Source organism: Eschrichtius robustus, chromosome 12, assembly GCF_028021215.1.
Source record: "Eschrichtius robustus isolate mEscRob2 chromosome 12, mEscRob2.pri, whole genome shotgun sequence".
In the NCBI taxonomy this organism is placed as follows: Eukaryota; Metazoa; Chordata; class Mammalia; order Artiodactyla; family Eschrichtiidae; genus Eschrichtius; species Eschrichtius robustus.
The window spans coordinates 46,015,353-46,032,228 of record NC_090835.1 but is presented as its reverse complement, the minus strand read 5'-3'; the positions used below and the strand labels follow the sequence as shown (position 1 = coordinate 46,032,228).

The 16,876-nt window shown below is 43.5% G+C and overlaps 1 protein-coding gene across 4 annotated transcripts in view; it reads left to right on the top strand.

Annotated features, from left to right (window-relative positions):
• Positions 1 to 4,325: 4,325 nt before the first annotated feature.
• ULK4 (unc-51 like kinase 4) overlaps positions 4,326 to 16,876 on the top strand; it is a 540,948-nt gene continuing 528,397 nt past the window's right edge. For 3 of the 4 annotated variants that reach the window (XM_068558233.1, XM_068558235.1, XM_068558232.1), the window contains exons 1-2: positions 4,326 to 4,474; positions 13,957 to 14,150. In XM_068558233.1, the coding sequence (XP_068414334.1) occupies positions 14,013 to 14,150 (138 nt within the window). In that variant the 5' untranslated portion in view covers positions 4,326 to 4,474; positions 13,957 to 14,012. The remainder of the gene's footprint in view (positions 4,475 to 13,956; positions 14,151 to 16,876) is intronic. The other variant, XM_068558236.1, reaches the window with a different exon arrangement.

The following is a 16,876-nucleotide window of genomic DNA, read 5'->3' as shown; positions in this document are numbered from 1 at the left end:
GTTCTCTGGGGAAATGACAACCTGGAAGAACATCATAGAAACCATCTCCTGCCCTCTCGGTTTATACCCCTGCTTAGTGGATTCCTCCCCACCCTCCATTCTGTTTCATTCATTTCTGTTTTTATCTTTACTAATGCTTTCCTTCTATTTCCATGGGGATCATTTTGTTGTTATTTTCCTAAGCTCACTGTCCTTGAGCTAAACCTAACAAAGAATTGGCAAATCCACAACCATAACGAGTAACTTCTAAAAATGGTTCTCAGGAACTGGCAGAGCAAGCAGGACAAAGCAATGTAAAAAGAGGATTTGGGGGCTTCCCTGCTGGCGCAGTGGTTAGGAATCCGCCTGCCAATGCAGGGCACACGGGTTCGTGCCCCGGTCCGGGAAGATCCCACATGCCGAGGAGCGGCTAGGCCCGTGAGCCACAAGTACTGAGCCTGCGCGTCTGGAGCCTGTGCTCCGCAACGGGAGAGGCCGCGACAGTGAGAGGCCCGCGCACCGCGATGAAGAGTGGCCCCCGCTCGCTACAACTGGAGAAAGTCCTCGCACAGAAACGAAGACCCAACACAGCCAAAAATAAATAAATAAATAAATAAATTTAAAAAAAGAGAGGATTTGGAAGATTTGAACATGCCAGTTAATAAGCTTGAAGATATGCATCTGAAATTTTGAACCCAACAAATAAAAAAAAATCTTCTTTTCAAACTCCTGTGGAACATTTAAAAATATTGACCACTGATTAGACCACAAAGGAAATTTCAAAAAATCCCCCAAAGCCAAATAACATACAGGCCAACCGCAACAACAGCAAAATTTGTTAATTAAAACCAAACAAAACCCTAACTCTTAAATATCTCTTAAAGAAAAAAGATAATGCAAACTATGGGTGCTATATCTTTTCACATCTATAAGGCTATTAATTATAATTTTGAAGTTTTAGTCTGCTCTCTGCATTGTTTTTGTTTCCTCTGAGTTACTTTATTCGTTTGCTTATTTTAATCTTTGTCTTTAATGTTAGTCTTTTCTTGTATATCATGATATTTCTGGCTATGTGTTCACATGCAAGGGTAAGGCACTAAAAGGCTCATTCAGTGTTTATTGCACATTTTGAGGGTTTATTGATTAATGAACTTCATTTTGTGTCAAGGCACTGAAATAGCTCTTTTATTGGGAGAACTTGCCTAAGCCAGATGTCAGTATTTTCTCTTGGGCAAATCTCTTTTCCCAGCAAGGAACCTTCCAATCTTTGCACCAAAGATGAGAACACTAGCTACTGCCATCATTCTGGTCAGGAAGGGCCACAAGGTTCAGAAGGCATTTTCTATCCTCTAATGCTCTAAGTCCTTTATTCATGTCATTAACAAAGTACTTCCAAGTTTTTATCTTGAAAGCAGAAGGGCAGAGAGACACTGCCCAGAGTGTCGAGTCAGTTGGTAGCAGAGGTGGAATTCCTTTCATCCACTACCAAGATGAGGATTAAATGCCCAGAGTCTCACATGTTAGTGGCTGAGTTGGGGTTACTTCTGCTATAGATCCTCTGCTTATCTGAAGCCAAGTGCTTTCTGTGTTCCAGATGGAAAAGCCTCAGATTTTCCATCTGATGATGATTTCTTTCCTTGTTCTTAAGTGCCGTTATGGTTTAAGTCCTGATTCAGTCATTTTAGTGAGGATTTGGGAGGCTGCGTGGTAAATTCATGTGTTCAGTTCCTTGAATCATGAGTCCAAATTATTTTGTGAGGACAGTTATAGCCTTTTACAAGTGTCCCGGTTTGGCTTCCTTCTGAGTAGAAGTAGAGCATCTTTCTCAGGTTCCCCAGTTGTCATAAGAATATGTGAACTTCTTCAACACAGGTGCTGCATATTTAACTGGCTTTAAGGAAAAACTACACTCCAGGTATTTTTCATGGTAGATAAACCTGGATTTAAAGCTCTTCTATCTTTAAAAGTTGTGACCTAAGTGTAGCAGTGTCATTGGAAGCTTCTCTGCTGAGCCTCTACTCTGAAAGCTTCCCCAGACTAAACAGACCAAGAGGGCTGAGTGCCCTGAAGCATACCCATTCCTGCAGAGGCCAGCGGCATTGAATGGGGTAAAGCTATCTGCTTATGTGGAGGGAACATGAAGAGGAATCCGCCTATGAACTCAGCGTTTACAACAGTGCAGCTTTTCACAGCACGTTATAGACCTCGGGGATGCATTTATTTCAGGAATAAATTTTTCCTGACTAAACTGTTTGCTTTTACTTTGTAGCAGTGAAGATTTAAGAGTTTCTCTCTAATAGCAGCTAGAATACACAAAGCCCATTTCAGGGCCCATTCTGCACACTTACCGTCATTCAGAGCCTTCAAAATATGTATTTTTTTTTTTTTTTTGTATCTTCTCTCCAGGATCCAGGTGAATTTTCTTAATTTGTTTGCCCTTTCCCTAATTTTTTTTTTTGCCTAACTTTACATGTATTATTATTTTGCATGCTTCTTCGAAAGAAGAAAGATAACCAATAAGTGATTTTTTTTTCTCCTCTGCAATGTCTAACATAGTGCTTTGTTCAAAGGAACTTTGTATGTGACTGAATGAAGAGATTCTTTATGATAATCTAGACAGTAGGAAGAGGAAGCAGAAGGTATTTCTGAGAGGAAGAGGTTGCATGTAATTCAGCATTTGGTATCCTTCATGTCAGATGCATCCTTACCAACTATAATGAGAAGGAAAATCTAAAATTGAGGTGAAAGCAAAGGTCACCCTGAAAGTGCGCAGGAATTGAAGCAATTAAGAACATGGTGTTTCAGCTCTGCCTTGTTCAAGAACCTAAACAGCACTCAGCTGTTTTTTAGTTTTTGAAATTGAACTAATGCCTGTTGAGGTCCTACCTTTGGTCCAGTGGTGGTCACTGAGCGGGGTTCATGTACTCTCTAGCTTGTGTTTGTGATATTGTCTTAAAATTATCTATAGCAGTTCTTAAACTTTTCTGGGTCATTGGTACCTTTGAGAATCTGATCAAACCATGGACTCTCCACCCAGAAAAATGCACATGCACACAACATTTTAACTGCCTTGGCAGGTTCATGTATCCCCTGGAGGCATCCAAAGAACTTACGCTAAGAAGAACCAGGATTTGGTATTGTTTCTGACATGAACGCTTAGGCTGTCAAAACTCGGAAGAAACTAGTCGATATTTCATTGTATGTCTTGATTAATTAGGAAGTGATAGATGAGGAATTTTTTTTCCACATCAAATCTCTTAAATACAAAAAACTGACAATAATGTCTAATGTAAGACTCCTGAGAAGGCAAGAAGGGTTAGAAGTCAAAGAATAGGAGATGTGGTTAACTTGAGATCAGAGAGAGGCACGGTTCCCACACGTAAAGGTTTGCAAAGCGTGGTCCCTTATCGGCAACATCCACATCACCTGGAACCTTGATAGAAATGAGAAATTAGGGGCCTCGTCCTGATTTACAGAATCAGAAGTCCTGTGGGTGGGTGGGCTTGTTTTAACCAGCGCTCCAGATGATTCTGATGCCAAAGTTGATAATCTCTGCGCTAACTCCCATGGAATAGAGGAGCTGGTGTTAACGTTTCTGATGGCTGGAATTTGAGAACGTGGAGCTTTGAAAGTCATAAGCAACCAACTGGAGATCAAGGATCTGGTCTGTTTACTCATGTACAAGAAAGAAGGTAATTCATAGCCTTCTTTTTTCTAAAGGGTCAGGAAGCCATTCGAGGAGCCATTCGTTACCCGGATGATGTCGTCACGTCCACCTGAACTCTGGAGGGCGTCAGAAAGAAAAAGGATGGAAGGAAACGGAGGACAGTGGGTGCAGGAAGAAAGGACGAGGGCCCAGGACGCCACTGCCACCAACTATGCAACTACTGCCCAGGCAGTTCCCCTCCCCCCTCCCAAGCCCCCAGTCCCCACACACAGTTAGGATGGACAGACTCTCCAACACTGCCGCCCACTTCCGAGCCCCAGCCAACGGCTACTCAAAGTGCTCAGCCAGTCAGCGCCCCTGCGCTCCTTCCGGCGTTCTGCGTGCTGCCCTGGAAACGGGATGGGCCAATCCAAACGCGGAGGGGTGCAGAACACGCAAGGCCGGTCGCCGACGCTCTGAGCCCTGCACTTTCTACCCCTATCTAGGGTAGATCGGTGGACTCGTCCTAACGCTGGGCGCGAGGCCGTTGGAGTTGAGGGAGGTGCCTAGCGGCTTCACTTCCAGGCCCCAGCCAATGGGAACCGAAATGCTCAGCCAATCAGCGCCCTGCGCTCCTTCCGGCGTTCTGCGTGCTGCCCTGGAGACGGGCAGGCCGAATGCGAACACAGAGGGGTGCTGGACCTGCACGGCCTCACGCTGTCCGCCTTGCTCCACTGCTTCGCCCCTGGCTTTTGGCCAGTGGACTCGTCCGAAGGGGTCGGGGGCGAGACGCGCGCACTCGCGGCCGGCATCCAGTGGACCTGCGGCTTCTCCCCACCGAGCTAGTGGGTGAGTGGTAGTGGCGGTTTTAGAGGCCACTAATGTGGGTTCCTGTCTCTTTCAGCGTTTGTTGGAGAGACTGTAGGCCTGTAGGGGAGCCCGCCCACCACCCTCCCTCCCTCCGTGGACCCTGTGCCTTCAGCGCCCCCTCTTTTTTCGGGTTCTGCTTTGTGTTTGTGTTAAACCCTACACAGCTTTTGGTTCAGGGTACGCGGGACACCTCTTCTAGACCTGGGTTCGGGAGATGCGCTTTATAGACGCCCCGTATTCGGAGTTTTATCCCTTAAAACTCTGACTTAGCTTTCCGGCTTCTAAGCCGGCCTCGCTGACTGATGTCGGTGGACGTGGGGAGGCAGTGAAAGCCGCCAGTTCGCTGGCCGCGATCTACTTGGGGTGGGGAGGAGAGGGTGCTTACGTAGCGACTCAGAGCCTACACGTTCGACGTCAGACCAGGCTCAAAGCTTGCAGTTGATTTGGTCCTAAAAGTGTTGCGAGGAGGAGCACCTGTTTAGTGCTTAGCATAGTGCCCGCTGCCTTTCGTGCCCTCGGGAAAGGTTGACTTCGCCTGCGGTTTTCAAAGGTAGCGCGCATCCGGACGGCGAGTTAAAACGCAAAATTGCTAGACCCCGTTTCCAGAATTTCTGATTCAGTAGATCTGGGCCCAGGGCGAGAATTTGCATTTCTATCGAGTTCCCTGGTGTTGCTGATTGCCGCGAGAGAGGGAGTTAATGATTTGAAGGTGGGGATGATTAAGAGGAGGGTTCACTCATGTCTTTACCAGCGTGCCGTTACCACCTGAACCGTTTCAGAGTTTGTTGAATGTAGGCTCTGTCCGCTGAATCTTAAGTGCTTCAGTTGCTCGTATGTGTGAATTCCTCTGACTTCTGGCTTCTCAGATGATACCTAGGTGAACTTGTAGATTAAAAGAGACTTAAAAATACACCATGCTTTTAGAAAATGTGGAAGACTAAACTGTGGTGTCTGGGAATGCACACTACAGTGAGAAAACTATAAAGAAACGCATGAAAGTCAGGAGAGTGATTACTTTTGGGGAGTAGGAGTTATTGTCCTAGGCTCAGGGAAGGGATTCTGGGGTCGCTGGCAAAGTGCTATCCCTGACCTGGGTGATGATTACGAGGATGTCTCTCTTATAATAATTCATTAAAGTATACATTTATTTTGTGGGTTTTTCTGTATTTGTGTTTTGTTTTACAAGTTGAGGTTACAAATGTTAAAAAAAAATGCACATTAGGAAGTCTAAGGTGAGGAACATCCCTGGGGTGAGTCAGAAAGAATCTTAAAGTCATGGGCTTTCAAATTTGGAAGATAAACTTAGAAGACCATCTGATCCAATTCTTATTTTAGTCTAAGGAAGTTGAGCCCTCAGAATCGGGAAGTGCTGCAGGTAGTAAACGCTCGTCTAAGCCCAGTTTGTAATTGATGTGTTTTGTTAATTTCAGGCTGCCTGCTCTGCTCAGATGCCTCTATTTAGTGAAAGATTGAGGACATGAATTTGGCCTGACTCAAATTCAGAATTTTAAGATTTTACTTTTTTTCTTGTGGCCTAAAACCTTGTTTTCAAGGACTCACTTACTCATCTTACATAAAAACTTATTATTTCAGCGTCTTATTCTGATGTATCCTAATGTACCAATTTGTGAACATTTAATTAAGGTCTCTGGTTATTTTTTTTGCCACATAATTACTCCTGTTAAGGCTGCATTTTAGTGGGTCAGGACTCAGCACTGGTTCTGTTTACCTGAACCAAAAGACTGGCACATATTTCTCCAGGAAAGAAGGGTTTATTTGGCATCAGCAGGGAATCCCAATTCGGGGTGTGTAACCATGAGAAGCCACCGTGCAATTCCCCAGCATGGCAGGGAAGGCGAAAGCTTTCTTAGAGAGGAAAAGGAAATTGGGAGGGCTGTAATAAACAAAGAATCCATGGCTTTTCATTGAGTTGAGTCCTTGCCAGCAAAGAAGAAGAATCTTTCTTCTTCTTGTTGGGCTCTGCTATCTTTGCAGGGCATGAGAGCTCCCCGCTTCTGGTCTCCTAACTCTAATTGAGGTTTCTGTTTATTAGTTTTTTACACTTCTCCCTTTTGATCAAGATTTTTCTCTGAAAGCATTGCTGATCAAGAGTCAGGTTTTCTAGTTTCAGGGGCTTTTTGTCCCTCAATGTCGGGAAGTATCTTTCCTGGGTGTAGTGTCTCAAGTCGGAGGGAAAGTGCACAGATGGGAAACCTATTAAGGTCACAAGTAACAAGGAAAGGTAGGAGGGAGAACTCTCAGGCACTTTTAATCTAAAATCCATATGTTATCAAGATGATAGACATTGGCGATCCTCTGAAGTCTTAGGCCATCATCAAAGGTTTGGCTACTGTATGGTTAGGCCATTCAAAATGGCTGTTCTCTGCTCTCTGTACACGCCCTGCTTGACCAGGCCCTGCTTCACTCACATGACTATCCAATCATCGTAATTATAGAGGTTAATTAGTCCCTGGTAACTGATGAGCCCATCTGATGTCAATTCCCTCCCATAAATGGTAGCCGCCTCCTCCCTTGAGTAATGAAGAGTGCTGCCGTGTCCTGTCCTGCCTGCTGTCTGCCATACACGGTGGGGTGTCACTCCAGGACCTTGCTTCAGGCATGTAAGATCCTCTGTCCAATAAGCCATTTATGTCTCTGTCACTGAGTCTGGGCTCTTCGAGGCTTGACAGCTACAAGGCTTGCAGGCCTGAGGGGTGCAGCCTAACAGTGACAAACTTCCAGCAGGTCTGATCTGGATATCTTGGGAAAGCTGTCTCATCAGATATTGTCTGCTTCAATTCTGGGAAATCTTTACTTTCAGGTCGCCAAAGGATGTGCAGGTCCAGTCAGAGTGCGGTGCTTCCTTTAGATGTGTTGTGAATCCAAGAGTTGTATTCCTTGGAGTTCGGTGGCACAAGGGTTGGCTAGTAGTACTTGATGGGGGCCTTTCCAGTGATGCTGAAGACAGTTCTTCTGGAAGTGTCTTTTCCAGTAAATGAAATCTCCAGGTTGCAAGGTGTGATGCTTAAGGTCTTTGTCTCCTGAGGGTGCATGGTAAAAAGACCGCCCTACCGGGCTTCCCTGGTGGCGCAGTGGTTAAGAATCTGCCTGCCAACGCAGGGGACACGGGTTCCAGCCCTGATCTGGGAAGATCCCACATGCCACAGTGCAACTAAGCCTGTGCGCCACAACTACTGAAGCCCGTGTGCCTAGAGCCCGTGCTCCGCAATAAGAGAAACCACCGCAACGAGAAGCCGGCGCACTGCAACGAAGAGTAGCCCCCGCTCATTGCAGCTAGAGAAAGCCTGCGCACAGCAACGAAGACCCAGCGTGGCCAAAAATAAAATAAATAAATTAAAAAAGACCGCCCTACCAAAACATGGTTATTTTTAATAGAGGCAATTAGACCTTTCAATATTGGAGTATCTCTCCTTTTATTAAATGTGGATCGTAAGAAGCAAGAGCCAAGTGCTTTGGGTGTCCTCTGATGATCTCAAAGGTTGAGAGTTTCTGAATTCCAGAAGGGGTGGATCTGAGATTTAGAAGGACCAACAGCAATGCTTTTGGCTAAGGTGTTTGGAGGGTCTCTACATGTTTTGCCAATTGAGTCTTCATAATGCTGTTAGTACATTCAACTAAACCAGAGGATTGAAGATGGTAAGTAAAGTGTAAGTGTTGTAAAACCAGCTGAACGGCGCACACTTGTTGAAGCACCTGGCCTGTGAAATGGGTTACTTGACTACTATGAAGTTTGAGAGGAGTTTCCCAAGTAGCGATACTCTTTTCCAAAAGGACTTTAGCCACGTTAAGAGGCAGTAGGCTGTCTGCAAGGGAAGTCCAGTGAAAACGTACAGACCGTGACTAAGGCATACTTTATTCACTAGATGAAGTTATATGAAATCCATTTGCCAGACCTCAAATGGTCCATCATGCAGATGAAAACGTCCCGGGGCAGTATGCACAGGCCTACCTGGGCTGTATTTTGACAAGTGAGGTAGGCACCTTTTGTGGCCTTCTTAATGTTTCCCCAGCAATATTGATTCATGAAGGCTATCATTTTGTCAGTAGACTGATGCTTTAATGCATGTACAGTGGTGAGGAGTGGGGATCTTAGTCTCCCATAGGACTGTTGTTACTTAGTCCAAACCAGAGCTTTCTCTTCTATCAAACCAACAATTGCTGAATTTCTAATCTTTTTTCTTTTTTAAGTCAGCAGGCAGCTTTCTTTTATTTATTTTTATTTATTTATTTATTTTTGGCTGCATTGGGTCTTCGTTGCTGCGTGCGGTCTTTAGTTGCGGCGAGTGGGGGCTACTCTTCGTTGCGGTGTGCGGGCTTCTCACTGCGGTGGCTTCTCTTGTTGTGGAGCACGGGCTCTAGGCGCGCAGGCTTCAGTAATTGTGGCACATGGGCTCAGTAGTTGTGGCGCGCAGGCTCTAGAGTGCAGGCTCAGTAGTTGTGGCACACGGGCTTAGTTGCTCTGCTGCATGTGGAATCTTCCTGGACCAGGGCTCGAACCCATGTCCCCTGCATTGGCAGGCAGATTCTTAACCACTGTGCCACCAGGGAACCCCCTGAATTTCTAATCTTGTTTTTCCTTTTCTGAGGCCAACTGTTGAGCCTTTCTAGCCAGTTTTTCTAAATTATCATTTGGAGAAATATCTCTGGACCATAACAGAGGTTTGGGTGCTGTTGGTCCCTTTAAGGGCAGCATTCCTTGCAGAAATAGCAGCAAGGTGATTTCCTTTTGCTTCCAGAGAGTCAAGCTTAGAATGCCCTGGAATCTTAATAATAGCTAAAGCGGCAGGTAAAAGTATTGCATTCAATAATTCCTGAACATAGGGGCCACTTAAAACTTTATTTCCACTGGAAGTAAAGAAGCCACATTGCTTCCCCACCATTCCAAAATCATGAGCTACTCTAAAAGCATATCTACTGTCAGTGTAAGTATTGACACTTTTGTCCTTGGCTAAACTACAAGCCCCTGTAAGGGTGTGTAATTCAGTATGTTGGGCTGAAGTAGCCATAGGTAAAGATGCTGCCTCAACAACATCAAAAGGAGTTGCAATAGCATACCCAGCAAAGTATTTGCCATTGTCACCTTTAGAATAACCATCAGCGAACCATGAGAAGTCACGTTTACCCCGTGGAATTTCCTATAGAACCATGAGGTGGTTCGTGGGGAGAGGTACTTCGCTGGTGAAGGAGGGGAGAAGAGTAGCCAGGTTAAGTTATTACAACAATAGAAGAGTTATGTGAGGGGCAGTTAACAAAAGGATTTCATAGGAGGTGAGGAGGCCAGCTGATAAACGTTGAGTGTAATGAGAATTTAGGAGAGCTTCTATTGCATGAGGTACAGATGGTTAAAGGGGATCCCACATGATTTTTCCAGTGGCCTTAACCAAAGGGCAGTGGCTGTAATGGCTCTAAGGCAAAGGGGGTATCCCTGTGCCACAGGGTCCAGTTGCTGTTCATAATACCCTTTGGGCTGATGGTGGTCTCCATGGTTTTGGGTGACTACCCCAAGGGCATGCTCTTCCTTTTCATATACAAAAAAGAAAAAGGGAATATGATAATGGGGATGCCCAAGGGCAGGTAGGTTCATCAAACTCTCTTGTAAGGCCTTGAAGGCTGTGTCTTGTGGTCCTTCTCAAAAAATTGGGTTGAGGTTGTTATTGTTCAGTAAAACATGTAGAGATATGGCTGTAAGAGAAATTTGGAATCCAATTTCTGCAGTAACCAACTAGCCTGAGAAAACCTCACAGCTGGTGCTTAGTTTTGGTTTTGGGAAACGTAGGCTGCCATGAAGTCTATCTGGATCTAGGTGTAGCCCTTTTTCTGATATTAGATGCCCTAAATATCAAACCTGGGTTTGGGCAAATTGCAGTTTTTCTTTGGTGACCTTATGTCCCTTTAAGGCCAGAAGCTTTAGGAAGTGGATGCTATCTTCCTGTGTTTCTGTTTATTAATTAAAAAAATTTTTTTTATTGAAATATAGTTGATTTACAATGTTGTGTTAATTTCAGACGTACAGCAGAGTAATTCAGTTATACATGTTTATTAATTTTTTACAGTTCTTTTTAATGAGTGGGTTTCAGGGAGGAGAGGAATGTAAAAGGGACTTAGTAAAACTGTTTCTTAAAATAGATAGATATTATCTGTGCCTTTTTTGGGTTTGATTGACTTAAATTCAAAACTTTCCCACATTTTTTTTACTTAGAATTTAGAAATTTCTCTGTTAATAGTTTGATTTCTTATTTGATCTAGATACCAGGTTTATAATCCAAATGACTAAATGTAATTACTAGCCTATAAGTTATTTTTATTTTTATTTAATTTAATTTATTTATTTATTTTGGCTGCATTGGGTCTTCGTTGCTGTGTGCGGGCTTCTCATTGCGGTGGCTTCTCTTGTTGGGAGCACGGGCTCTAGGCACATGGGCTTCAGTAGTTGCAGCACGTGGGCTCAGTCGTTGCGGCACATGAGCCTTAGAGTGCGTGGGCTTCAGTAGTTGTGGTGCGCGGGCTCTAAGGCGCACGGGCTTTAGTAGTTGTGGCACGCGGGCTCAGTAGTTGTGGCTCGCGGGCTCTAGAGCACAGGCTCAGTAGTTGTGACACGTGGGCTTAGTTGCTCCGCAGCATGTGGGATCCTCCTGGACCAGGGCTCGAACCCATGTCCCCTGCATTGGCAGGCAGATTCTTAACTACTGTGCCACCAGGGACGTCCATGAGCCTATAAGTTTTTATAGTAGAATTTTTCCCATTTTGCAGTAAGTTTTAATTTCATTGGAAGTTGGAATCATAGAGTTACTCCTAGATTCTTAGATTAATGGCTTCCTATACCAAGATAGGGGTCAATAAACTATTGACTACCGGCCAAATCTTGCTCCTCTGTCTGTTGCTGTATGGCTTATAACCAAAGATGAATAAGTTCTGGAGATATAATGTACATCATCGTGATCATAGTCAGCAAAAATGTACTATGTACTTCGAAGTTGGTAAGAGACTACATCTTTTTTTTAAAATTAATTAATTAATTAATTTTTGGCTGTGTTGGGTCTTCGTTGCTGTGTACAGGCTTTCTCTAGTTACGGCGAGCGGGGGCTACTCTTTGTCCCGGTGCATTGGCTTCTCATTGCTGTGGCTTCTCTTGTTGCGGGGCATGGGCTCTAGGCGTGCTGCCTTCAGTAGTTGTGGCTCGTGGGCTCTAGAGCGCGGGCTCAGTAGTTGTGGCGCAGGGGCTTAGTTGCTCCGTGGAATGTGGGTTCTTCCCGGACCAGGGCTCGAACGTGTGTCCGCTGCATTGGCAGGCGGGTTCTTAACCACTGCACCACTAGGGAAGCCCGAGAGTAGATCTTAAATGTTCTTGCCAGAAAAAAGAAATAATTATGTGATGAGATATGGGTTACCATCATAGCATTACTTGACACTATTACAATATATAAATGTATCAACACGTTGTACCCTTTAAACTTACGCATTGTTATATGTCAGTTATACCTCAGTAAAAATATTGAGATAAAATTCACATACTATAAAATTCACCCCTTTAAAATTGTACAATTCAGTGAATTTTAGTGTATTTACAAAGTTATACAACCATCCACATTATCTAATTGTAGAACATTTTCATCTGCCCACAAAGAAACCCCATACCCATTAATTTATTGCTCTTTTACGTTCTGTTTCATAGGGATTTTGCTATGTTCTGACTTCCTCGGTATCATACAGAAACATAAGCTGTTTTTAAAGAGGATATCTTACTGTTTGGATAATTTCTGGGAAGTTTTGTGTAGTCTAGCATGTATAATCCTCTCAAAGAGATGCCAGTTTAAAAGATGTTTTTGGTTGAGTAAATAACTTTATGTTGTTGGAAATATGTTTAATATATCAAATCCATTATTTTATTTCAGTTTTAATTAAAAATCTAGACTAGTAAAAGACTACCTCAAATTGTTATTCACTCAGGAATGTTAGGGGATTTTTCTTGGCCAAGAAAATGAACTCATTATCCTTGATAATGATGTGGATGGTTTAAAAAAAAATTCTTGATTTAAAACAGGAGTTGACAAACTTTTTCTGTAAAGGGCCAGATAGTAAATATTTTAGAGGGTGTGCAGGCCATAGGGTCTCTGTTACAACTACTCAACACTGCCATTGTAGCCTGAAAACATCCTTAGACAATATATAAATGATTGAGCATGGCTATGTTCCAATTAAGTTTTATTTACAAAATAGGCATCAGGCTGGATTTGGCTCAGGAACCAGTAGTTTGCTCACCACTGACTTTGAATAATATTTGGATTGACTCCAATCCTTATGGATTAGATAGATGTACTATCATTCCATATTTGTTTATAGAGTGTATTCACATACATTGTCTCATTTCTCATAATTTGGGTTTAGGTGAGGCATATTACCCCATTCATTATACAGATATTGACACAAAGTGCTTTCCAGTGTAACAGAGAAAGTAAGAGAGGTATCAAGATACACTGGCTGAAATCTTATTCATTCCCTGATTTTGTTGCATGTGTTGGAAATAGCTGTCATTTTCATTATTTTTATTAAGGTCTTGTTACTAGGGAGTTGAATATTAGTTTGTGGATTGTTTCTTTTATTTTTTCCCCTTTTTTCATTCTATGAAAACAAAGACTTGTATTCAACATTTGTAGGTGAATATTTTGAATTTATAGAATTATTAGATTTATTAACATATTAAATAGCTTAGGCTAATTAATCATGCAACTAACTTGCTTTTTTAAAAAATAAATTTATTTATTTATTTGGATGTTATTTGGTTTTCATTGCTGTGTGCGGGCTTTCTCTAGTTGCAGTGAGTGAAGGCTACTCTTCACTGCGCGGGCTTCTCATTGTGGTGACTTCTTTTGTTGCACAGCATGGGCTCTAGGTGCGCGGGCTTCAGTAGTTGTAGCTCACGGGCTCAGTAGTTGTGGCTCGCAGGCTCTAGAGCACAGGTTCAGTAGTTGTGGTGCACGGGCTTATTTGCTTTGTGGCATGTGGGATCTTCCCGGACCAGGGCTTGAACCCGTGTTCCCTGCATTGGCAGGTGGATTCTTAACCACTGCGCGACCCGGGAAGTCCCAAGCTTGCATTTTTTTTTTTTTTTTAAATTTTTATTTATTTATTTATTTACGGCTGTGTTGGGTCCCCGTTTCTGTACGAGGGCTTTCTGTAGTTATGGCAAGCGGGGGCCACCCTTCATCGCGGTGTGCGGGCCTCTCACTGTCGCGGCCTCTCTTGTTGCGGAGCACAGGCTCCAGAGGCGCAGGCTCAGTAGTTGTGGCTCACGGGCCCAGTTGCTCCGCGGCATGTGGGATCTTCCCAGACCAGGGCTCGAACCCGTGTCCCCTGCATTGGCAGGCAGATTCTCAACCACTGCACCACCAGGGAAGCCCCCAAGCTTGCATTTTTAAGTGTCATTTTTGTTTACTTTTTAGGAACTATAGATGCTATTAGGCTGCCATTTTATCAAACGTGAGAAGTCTGCCCAGAGATGGAAAACTTCATTCTGTATGAAGAGATTGGCAGAGGAAGCAAGACCGTTGTCTACAAAGGGCGACGGAAGGGAACAATCAATTTTGTAGCTATTCTCTGTACTGATAAGTGCAAGAGACCTGAAATAACCAATTGGGTAAGTCAAGTATGTTTCCCTCCCTTTGGGAAAAGACAGAGTTATGATCAGATAGAATAAGTAGTATGTAAATAGAAGCCATTGAACTCACTATAGCAAATGGCACATTATCAGTCTGGAATGGGCAGCCTTCTCTCTGTAGTGCCACCAATCCTGAATAATGACTAATGAACATACCCAAGTAATTAGCAACTTAGGTTTTTGTTCTTTGTTTTTGTAAGAGTCAGGGAAAATATAGTCTATATTAGATCACTTACATTTAAATTTAGTATATGATTATGAAGCTTTCCAAAGGAAGGACACTGGGTGAGAGTGACTTGGGTTTGCAATAGCTGTACCAACTTTATAGCCCAGGCTCCTTGGACCAAACCTAGCTTTTTTTTTTCCAACTTTTTTTTTATTGCGGTAAAATACACATAACATAAAATTTATTATCTTAACCATTTTTTTTTTTAAAAACCCATCACAGTGGGAGTGGATTTTTTTTTTTTAAAGCATCTTTCTCTGTTTCTTCCCAAGAGTTACCACTTTTTTTTTTTAATTAATAGCTACTTTATTTATTTATTTATTTATTTATTTATTTATTTATTTATTTAGCTGTGTTGTATCTTTCTTTTGTGCAAGGGCTTTCTCCAGTTGCGGCAAGCGGGGGCCACTCTTCATCGTGGTGCGGGGGCCACTCTTCATCGCGGTGCGCGGGCCTCCCACTATTGCGGCCTCCCCCGCTGCGGGGCACAAGCTCCAGACGCGCAGGCTCAGCAGTTGTGGCTCACGGGCCCAGTCGCTCCGCGGCATGTGGGATCCCCCCAGACCAGGGCTCGAACCCGTGTCCCCTGCACTAGCAGGCAAACTCCCAACCACTGCGCCACCAGGGAAGCCCATCTTAACTATTTTTAAGTGTACAGTTTGATATTAAGCACATGCGTATTGCTGTGCAGCCATCACCATTTTATATGAGGTACGTTTCAGAAACAAAGTACAAAGGTGATTGCCGGAGGCCAGGGAAACGGGAAATGGGGAATTATTGTTTAATGTGTATAATGTTTCAGTTTTGCAAGACGGAAAGAGTTCTGGACAATTCAACAATCGAACTCTTGGTATTTGCCCAAAAGAGTTGAAAACTTATGTCCACACAAAAACCTGCACACACATGTTTATAGTAGCTTTATTCATAATTGAAGCAATCAAGATGCCCTTCAATAAGTGAATGAATAAACAAACTGCTACATATATGCAATGAAATACTGTTCATTAATAAAAAGAAATGGGCTATCAAGCCACAAGGAGACACAGGAACCTTGAATGCACATTGTCAGGTAAGAGAAGCTTATCTGAAAAGGCTACATACTGTATGATTCCAACCATATGACATTCTGGAAAAGGCAAAAGTATGGAGACAGTAAAAAGATCAGTAGTTACCAGAGTTTGGGGGGCGGGGGGGAGTGGGAAGGATGAATAGGTGGAGTACAGAGGATTTTAGGGCAGTGACACTCTTCTGTATGATACATGTCATTACATATTTGTCCAAACCCATGAAATATACACTCTGTTTTCCACAGAGGCGATACCATTTAATATTCCCACCAACAATGTGCAAGGGATCCCATTTCTCTACATCCTTGCAGACACTTGTTATTTTCTGTGTGTTGTTTTTTTTGTTTGGTTTGGTTTGGTTTTTGTTTGTTAAAACAGCCATCCTCATGTGCGTGAGGAGGTGTTGGCTTTCGAAAGACGTGTGAACAGTAAAGGGAAGACAGGTATATGGGGCAAGGTGCACAGTAGTTGGTAGATTCGGAGCTGGGAACATGAGGAATTTCTCTTCTGATTAGGATTTCTCTGAGGTGAGAATCTAAGTCTTCAGTTAGGAGATGGGGGAAGGGGAAGGCAGCGTTCTAGAAAAGAGGAAAGAAAAGGTGTGAATTAGTCACCTGGAGGACAGACCAGCTGGGGCCATTTGAGATTGGGAATCATCAGTGGAAGGTAGCTCAGTCAGTGTGGTTTGTGTCTGCTTAAGTGCCTTGGGTGTATGCAGAGTGTGTGGAGGGTTGAATTGAACTGGAATAGCAGTACTAGAGCGAGTGAGCTGGAAAGTGAGTGAGTGGTGGTCATGGGCTAGGATGTGTGGAAGAGATTTTGGAGAGAATACAGTTATCAGTAAAAAGAAAAAATCTAGCAATGCTGTCCAGTAGGAATATAATGGGGGTTACAAATATTTTTATTTATTTTTTATTTTTGGCTGCGTTGGGTCTTCGTTGCTGTGTGAGGGCTTTCTCTAGGCGGTGAGCGAGGGCTACTCTTCGTTGTGGTGCACGGACTTCTCAGTGTGGTGGCTTTTCTTGTTGCAGAGCACGGGCTCTAGGCGCACGGGCTTCAGTAGTTGTGGCTTGCAGGCTCTAGAGCACAGGCTCAGTAGTTGTGGCCCATGGGCTTAGTTGCTCTGCAGCATGTGGGATCTTCCCGGACCAGGGATCGAACCTGTGACTCCTGCATTGACTGGTGGATTCTTAACCACTGCGCCACCAGGGAAGTCCTGGGGGTTACAAATCTAATTTTAAAGTTCATAGTATCTACGTTGAAAAAGGAAAAATAAGTGGAATTCATTTTATTAATATATTTTACTTAATCCGGTATATACAAAGTATTATTATTTCAGCGTGCAACCAGTATAAAATTATCGAGATAGTTTTCTAATTTTGATGTTAAGTGTTGAGCATCTGGTGTGTGTT